This window comes from Juglans regia, chromosome 10 (assembly GCF_001411555.2).
Source record: "Juglans regia cultivar Chandler chromosome 10, Walnut 2.0, whole genome shotgun sequence".
Taxonomy (NCBI): Eukaryota; Viridiplantae; Streptophyta; class Magnoliopsida; order Fagales; family Juglandaceae; genus Juglans; species Juglans regia.
This window is the reverse complement of record NC_049910.1, coordinates 31,849,043-31,857,765: the sequence shown is the minus strand read 5'-3', so window position 1 is coordinate 31,857,765 and position 8,723 is coordinate 31,849,043. Positions and strand designations below refer to the sequence as shown.

The following is an 8,723-nucleotide window of genomic DNA, read 5'->3' as shown; positions in this document are numbered from 1 at the left end:
AAAAGACTGCTCCCCACAGCCCAAACGCCACTCTAAAAGTAGCAGTAGGCGTTACAACATGACTACCTACGCACACCTCTCCAAATAACAAAGGAAAAAGGATAAATTATATTTTGTAGTATGAGTGTTGCGTAATTATTTTTAAAATGTGAATAAATATAATATTTATATTAAAAAATAAAATTAATTTTTAATAATAGATGTAATTTTTTTTCAAAACGATTATATATTATTTACGTATTTCACGATTGTACATAATATTACTCACACTCATTATCATTTAAAGTTTTGGTTCCACATGATTTGGAGTGAACAAAAATTGTGAATTGGTAAACCGGACCGAACTGATGGGTTTGGTTAGGTATCAGGTTCGGTCCTGTTCGATACCGATTCTATTTTTTTCAAAATCGATCGAAATTGGTTCCGTTCGATTTTTCTTTTTTTAACACCGGACCAGACCGGTTCATATATATATATATATTTTTTATATTGTATAAAATATTTTTTATATGTTATTTTTATTTTATATATAATATATAATATATATAATTATATATAAAATAATTTTGTATTATATGATAAATTACTAATTAATATAATATTAAATTTTTAAATCCTATATAAATAACAATAGATTATCACTATAATCTTTTGTATTAATAGTTATACTAATACTATATCACTATATACTATAATATATTATAATATATCACTATAGTCTATAATATATATTATAATATATTACAATATATTATCACTGTTATATTATAGTATTATATATACTATATTATATACTTAATATATCGAAAAAATTAGATCGAACTTGATCCAAACGGATAAAATTGAAAGTACCAATTTAGAATATAACTGATGCGGTATCAAAACATCAATATACTGATTTGATTCTAAAATATATATATAACACCGCATGATATATATTAAGAGGAGGAGCTAATGAAAGAGAGTATCTCGATAGGGATGATTCAAGATCAAAATTATAAAGTTATTTTTGGTGAAAATAATATATATAATCACGCGTTTAGTTGTGACGTTACTCACCACTTGCTTTATGGTGAAAATAATATTTAATCAGCTCTTTTGGTCAGTGAATAAATCATGGATTAAAATTATTGTTTATTTATTAAGTTTATTATAATAAATTTTTGTGCAATTTAACTAAATTTTGATTAAATTAAATCCATTACATACAAGCGTGAAATGCATAAACGTCATGCAGTTATTTTAAAAAAATATATGATCTATTATTAAAAAATTAATTTTATTTCATATAAATCTCATATTTATTTACTTTTTTCAATGCGACTGTACGATATTTTTACATTCACGACTGTAAATATTATTTTTTAATAAAAAATAAGATGGAAAATGGCATCAGTGTCGCAGTCATGGGGTCGCTGGAGAACCCACTTAATTAATGCACCGCCTAGCTAGAGAAAGGATTTATCTTTCTTTTATCCTCTCCACTGATCAGTCTGATGCATGGCTGACCAATTAATGTGCCTTTGGGAAGTTTATCTAATTGAATCCCTTGTTTTAGTTTTATTAATTTATTTATAGATCGATATAAAGTCTTGAGGCATGGATGGGTGATATTTTCAAATAAATTAACTATATATAAGCTGGTGGGGTATACTCTATTTGTTGATCACAAGACAAAACAAAATTAAATATCCTAATTATTGTTTTTCTATTCAAAAGTTTCACATTCAGAATAGCATATACACATTATATATAAATGATCACTGTAGTCATAGCAATTAGATAAGAACATATATATATATATATATATAATAGGTTTGTTATCTACCTTTTGTAAAGAAAAATAAAGTTGATCAATTCCATAGTAAAGATTTCACTGTTTTACGAAATTCTTTGATTTTTTCTTGATGATTAAAAAATCAATAGTTATCTTTTATTTGGCTTATTTGTAAATTAATTTATATTACGCAGAGAAAATGATAGTTAAGAGGATGGAACTTCTTGGGTTTGTCTTCTGGATTTGACCGTTAGTGTATTTTAATTTTTTTTTAAATGATTAAAAAAGTTATTACTAATGAATTTGTATATTTTTTTAAAAATATAATATTAAATTAAGATACCATTTGGATAGTGATATGATATGAAAGTTAAATAAAATATTATTAAAATATTATTTTTTAATATTATTATTATTTTGATATTTAAAAAAATTGAATTGTTTATTATATTTTATGTGAAAACTTTAGAAAGTTATAATAATAAAATAAAATATTTCTTATATCCAATCTGGACCTAAATTAGTCATATTAATTAATTTCTAAAGTTAGCTCCCTATTTGCACGTGGGACTTAATAGCATATTTTGAAAGGAAACTGAAAAATGATTTATACAAGTTTTATAATAGACAATATTAATACTGGTCTTTATAAAAAAATAAACTTCATCTTAAATAAAATGTAAAAAAATATATATATATATTTATACAAAGAAAAATATGTAATGCCTGTATGACCTCTACCCTGCCCATTAAAAGAAAAAGATAAAGGAAAACACTAGTTTGCCTCCCCACTTTGTCCACTTTATTTGACCGCTTGTCTTTTTTTTTTTTTTTAATTTAGTGATTAAGGAAGTGATTTTAAATGTATTTATATTTTTTTTATTTTTTTTAAATATATTTAAATGTATTAAAAAAATATGAAAAAAAAAAAGGAAAAAAAAAAAAGTTACGCTGGGCGGTACGCCCAGCGGTCAACATGGGGCTGCATTGTAGCCGCATCCAAAGATAAAAGGTGGCGCAACGTGGTCCCATCACGTGACCAAAGCAAAATATCTGAATCGTCTACGATGACCGCCACGTTTGCATTGTTACTGTATATGCTCCCCTTATATATTACAGAGCCGCCTCGCCCATCTGACTACGGCCCCCACCCTCTCTCTTTCTCTCTCCCCCCCTCTAGGAAAGAAAGAAAAAAGTGATAAAGTTCGATCGGTGTTGTTTATGGAATGGAATTGAACAACATCGTCGCGCCGTTCGTCATGAAGACTTTTCACATGGTCAACGATCCGACGACTGACATCCTGATCACCTGGGGCAGAGCCAACAACAGTTTCATCGTCCTCGACCCGTTGGACTTCTCGCGGAAGATCTTACCTGCGTATTTCAAGCACAGCAACTTCTCCAGCTTCGTTCGTCAGCTCAACACCTATGTGAGTAAAAAACAATGGTAGCTAATACTTGTCACTTGTTTGGTTATTTGCAAGACCGTGATGAAACTGTTGTATATGTATGTGTGTTTTCTCTGTAATCAGGGATTCAGAAAGGTGGATCCCGATAGATGGGAATTCGCGAACGAGTGGTTTCTTCGTGGCCAGAAGCTGTTGTTGAGGAACATCGTGAGGAAAAAGCACGGCCGGATCAATTCGTATACGCAAGTGAAACACGAAGAATTAGATGAGGAGGAACTGGTCATGGAAATAGCGAGGTTGAAGGAGGAGCAGAAGGCTATGGACGAAGAGCTTCGGGGTATGAACAAGCGCTTGGAGGCCACGGAGAAACGGCCTGAGCAAATGATGGTGTTCCTACGGAAAGTATTCGCGGAAGACCCAGATATCCTTCCACGTATGATGCTCCAGAAAGAACGGACGAGGCGGATCATGAGCAGCGAGAAGAAGCGGCGGTTAATCATACCGGCGTCGTCGCCGTCTTCTTCGATAAAGACCGAGGATGAGGATGAGGAAGGCTCCCAAGTGCTGATTTCGTCGTCGCCTGAGACTGGTTTTGAAATCGGTAACCTTCGTGAACAGTCGTCTCCGGAGACTCCGACAGTACTGGGTTGGTTGAGCCAAAGACATGAGGTTATCATGGGTCAGTCTCCGACTGCACAAGAGCCTTTTGGCTGCGTCTCTATTGACAGCCCGTTTATCACAGCGTCACCGGCTACTACCGGAATTGGAAATAGTCCGGCGTTGTCGCCGCCAGAAAGTAGTATTTCTGGGTATGGGAATGGTAGCAGTAGCGTGGTAAGCTTTTTCACAGAAATGGTGGCCGGGAGTCCACCACCGCCTTATCCGTTCTCTTTGTTAGGAGGTGGCTTTCAGCTTTAGACTGTAGTTACTCCAAAGATTTATCTTCGATTCTATCTTTGTTTTAATAAATAATAATTTAGCTTTCCCACTCGTCATTTTTTATTACCGCACATTATATTTATTATTATTTTTTAATTTTTTATAATCTTTCTAAATTAATTGAATTTTTTTATTAATCATCCATACATCATATATTTAATAAAAGAAAAAAATTAAAAATTTATATGTAATGTGTAATGCAAGAATAATAAGTAGATTTAAATATAATAATAAGGCCATGTTTGGATACAAAAATACTCTCAATTCATCTCATCTTATCATTACAATTTTTTTAAATTTTCATATAAAATATAATAAATAATTTAATTTTTTCAAATATCAAAACAATAATAATATTAAAAAATAATATTATAAAAATATATTATTTAACTCATCTCATATTATCTCGTCTCACTATTCAAACTAGCACTAATAATAGAATTAATAACTTACTATTCTCCATCCATTTAATTAATCTTTAGTGATTCTGTATACTTTCGTTACATACCATATTATTGTTTATATTTTTTAAAAGTATTATACTAATATATATATATATATATATATGCGACATTGCAATAATTTTATATATTACTCACTTAAAAGAATTTGTCACTTAAAATGTGTGAATTTAACATATATGACAAAATCAGATTTAACAATTGAAAGATCATTTTGATACAAAAGTTGGGCCAAAGGTCCCGTCACCACCCTATATTCTATACCCTACTCGAGATGGCATTTTTGTTTTTTCTTCAACCACACAAGGCCAAAGCTCGTGAATAATTTTTTAACATTACATATATCATACCATAAAAAAGAAAAACTCTATTCATTATTACTGCACTATATATGATTTTTTTATTTTTTCTCTTAACAAATATTTGGTGTATATATAAATGCGTAGAAGAATTCATTTAATTTAATAAAAATAAAACAAAATAAATAATCATGTGTAGTGTGTGGTGTGTGGTGTAGGGATGATAAGCAGATTTAAAAAAATAATAATGATAAAACTAAGATCAAGGACATCGCTATTGTTGATCGTGTTACATTTTTTTGGATATTTACTATATATAGTTTTGGAGTGTGCAGTTCTGCGTATCCCCTTTGAAAAATAGTAGAAGCCACTATTGAGAAAATAATTTTTCTATATAGATATTATATTTACTCACTTTTTTCAAAAGGAATGCGTGAGAACTGCACACTCTAGGACTATACATGTTTGGATGTTGAGATGGTTTCATCTCATTTCATTTGATCCTATCATATCTCATCTCATCTCATTTCAACATTCAAATATCCCTCAAACACATTTTTCAAACTTCTAAACAAAATACAAAAAATAATTCAATTTTTTTCAAATTCAAAAATAAAAATTATATCATAATAATATTTTAACTTTATAATATTTTAATCTAATTTTCTCTCTCACATTTTCCAAATCCATATAAAACCCCTTAACATAATTATTTCACTATTATTAACAAATTTTTTATCTCATCTCAACATTCAAACAAAGCCGAAACATCATTTTTCTTTTCTCTTTTTTTGAAAAACAAAAAACAAACTACTTAGGACCAAGGGTGGCAATTTCTATTAGCAGGTAGTGTTCATATCGTGTTAAGTTATGGACATTCGATTATATGAATTAACCTGAACCCAACCCTTTAAGTTAAACAGGTCAAACTTTCAAACTTTCACCTAACCCATTTAAATAACACTTCATGTCGTATCACTCGTTTTGACTCATTAATAATTAATAAGAAATATATCATTACAACATGATTTATTTTAAGCTCATTTCATGTAAATGCGTTGAACTAATACATAAAGCTCATTTAACCTGATTAACATAATTTTGCATAACAGTTAAAATCTATATTAGTAGCCACTATATCTAAAAAAATAAAAATATTACTTACTAATAAAAAAATATCAATATTTTTCTAATTTTAACATATAGTAAAACTAATATCACAAACCCTACAATAACAACTATAAGCATAGGTCCATAATTGAATTAACCTGAACCTAACCCATTTAAGCTAAACAGGTCAAACATTTCAAACCTTAATCTGACCCATTTAAATAACACGTCATGTTGTGTCATTTGTTTTGACTCATTAATAATTAATAAGAAATATGTCATTACAACATGATTTATTTCAAACTCGTTTCATGTAAATGGGTTGAATTAATACGCAAAATCCATTTAACTTGATTAACATAATTTTACATAACAGTTAAAATCTATATTAGTAGCCACTATATCCAAAAAAATAAAAATACTACCTACTAATAAAAACTATCAATATTTTTGTAATTTTAACATATAGTAAAACTAATATCACAAATCCTACAATAACAAATATGAGTATAAGTCCAGAATTGCAATTCCAACAATAAAAACATAAGCATATTGAAAAATACTAATGTTACAATCCAATAATAATAAAAATTTAATTTTGAAATAAGAGTTATTGCGGGTTGATTTTGGGTTAAACGAGTTGATCCGTTTATAAATTATGTCATAACGGGTCAACCCGTTTTGACTTGAACCCATTTATATCAAACTCAAACTCAATAATTTTGTATCGTGTTCTTGTTAAATTCACGGATCGTGTCATATATTACCACTCCTACTTAGGATGAGAGATTTATATAAATGCTAATGTCCAACTTCAATATGTAAATATTTTTATATGGGATTTATTATCAGGATTATAATCTTTTCTAAATCTTTTATTTTGATACAACTGTTTATTAAATCGAGATTTACTCGAGTCTTTATTCGAATATGTAACTTCAAATAAGATAAAAAAAAAAATATAAACATAAAAGTAACCATACAATATTAGATATTAATAATATCGATTCAAGTCTATCTTTAATATTTTGGATAGTATGTGATGAATGGGTGAAAAATTCATTAATAAATATCACTAATTTGTAACCGCTTTGGTGTTCTCATAGATTTGTTTTATTTTTTTGGCAATTCTCCGGTTTTTGAGGTTTTCTTGTAACTGTCAAGGAATTAAATTTGTAACCATGGTGTTCCTATGTGATAGGTGAGATCTTTTTAATAAAATATGCTGTTTTTTTTTGCACACTATTTGAAAATTGAAATATTTATTATTACTAAAATCATTGATTTTAAATTTATTTTACAAATGTTAACATTCTATTTTTTAAGGAAAAAATATAATATTCTATGTCAAGTGGTGTATATTTTAAAGAGATAAATTATATTTATAAGACTGAGTGGATAACACACTTAATCAATTAATTACATGACATAATTTAAATTTTATAAATTAAATAGTGTTTAAATAATATAAATAATATGACGTTCTACGCACCAAATCCAGAATAATATAACTCTTTTAGCAAACTTTATCTGAACAACGTCACATACACTTGGGGCTTGTTTGAAAATATATATATCCTATTTCAAGTTATCATATCATTTTATCTCATTTTTAACATAATTTAAATATAAAATTTTTTTAATTAATTATTATAATTTTTTTAAAATTTTAAATAAAAAAATAAAAAATAATTTAATTTTTTCAAATCATCAAATAAAAATAATATTATAAAATAATATTTTAATTTTATAATTTTATTTTATTTAAATTTTTTCTCTTATTTTTAAAACTCAAAAAATATTCAATTCAAATCATATCACTATTATACATAAATTAATAATTACCTTATTATTATTCACAATTTGCTTTTTTTAAATATCTGAATCTCTCATTTGGGACCCACTCCATTGTGTTGTGTGGTGTGGGTCGAAGGAAAAAATCTACTCAACTACCGGTTTATCATCACACACCACACGAACCGGTCTATAGCCACACGTCACGGTTCTTTTCTCTCACCCAACACTCCCCCAGCTTTCCTCAACCATCCTCTTCTCCCTTAGAGCATCCCCATCCGGATGCCTAAAATTTTCTCTAAATTTTAGCTAAAAAGTACACTCCCTATAATTTTATCCTAAATTTTACTCATTTTCATAAAACCTTCTACATCCCATTCCCTATCCTTTCTCTATTCTATTAAAATAATATTCTTCTATTCTTTCTTTATTATTTTTTTCTCTCACTTCCATTTCCATTTTTAACTACTAACTATTTTGTCTTATTCTCTTATTTTCAAATATCACATTTTATAAATATTTATACCATTTTTTTTACAGATACAATATTATTTTTCAATTCAATATCGATATTAAAAATAATAATTTTTTTAAATATGTGCATTTTTCGTTTATTGATGATAAATATTTTGCAGAATAGTATAACGGTAACATTTTTAATTCGTTCTGATTAGTACACACGCTTTGTCATTTATCAAACGGTAACATTTTTTGTCTCTTCTCCAACGGTAACTTTTTTTGTCTTTTCTCTAACGGTAACTTTTTTTGTCTTTTCTCTAACGGTAACTTTTTTTGTCTTTTCTCTAGCGGTAACTTTTTTTGTCTTTTCTTCAACGTTAACATTTTGTGTCTTATATGTAACGGTAACTTTGTTATCTATAAATACGCATTTTTGTTGCATTCACATTCTAAAAAATCGAAGTCTCATCTCTAA

The 8,723-nt window shown here is 28.1% G+C and overlaps 1 protein-coding gene across 1 annotated transcript; it reads left to right on the top strand.

The window, feature by feature from the left end:
- Positions 1 to 2,905: 2,905 nt before the first annotated feature.
- On the top strand, positions 2,906 to 4,151 carry LOC109004663 (heat stress transcription factor C-1-like). The gene is made up of 2 exons (XM_018983297.2): positions 2,906 to 3,207; positions 3,310 to 4,151. Exons 1-2 carry the CDS (start codon positions 3,004 to 3,006, stop codon positions 4,102 to 4,104), a joined length of 999 nt encoding a protein of 332 aa, XP_018838842.2. The 5' UTR covers positions 2,906 to 3,003; the 3' UTR covers positions 4,105 to 4,151.
- The last annotated feature ends 4,572 nt before the right edge of the window (positions 4,152 to 8,723 follow it).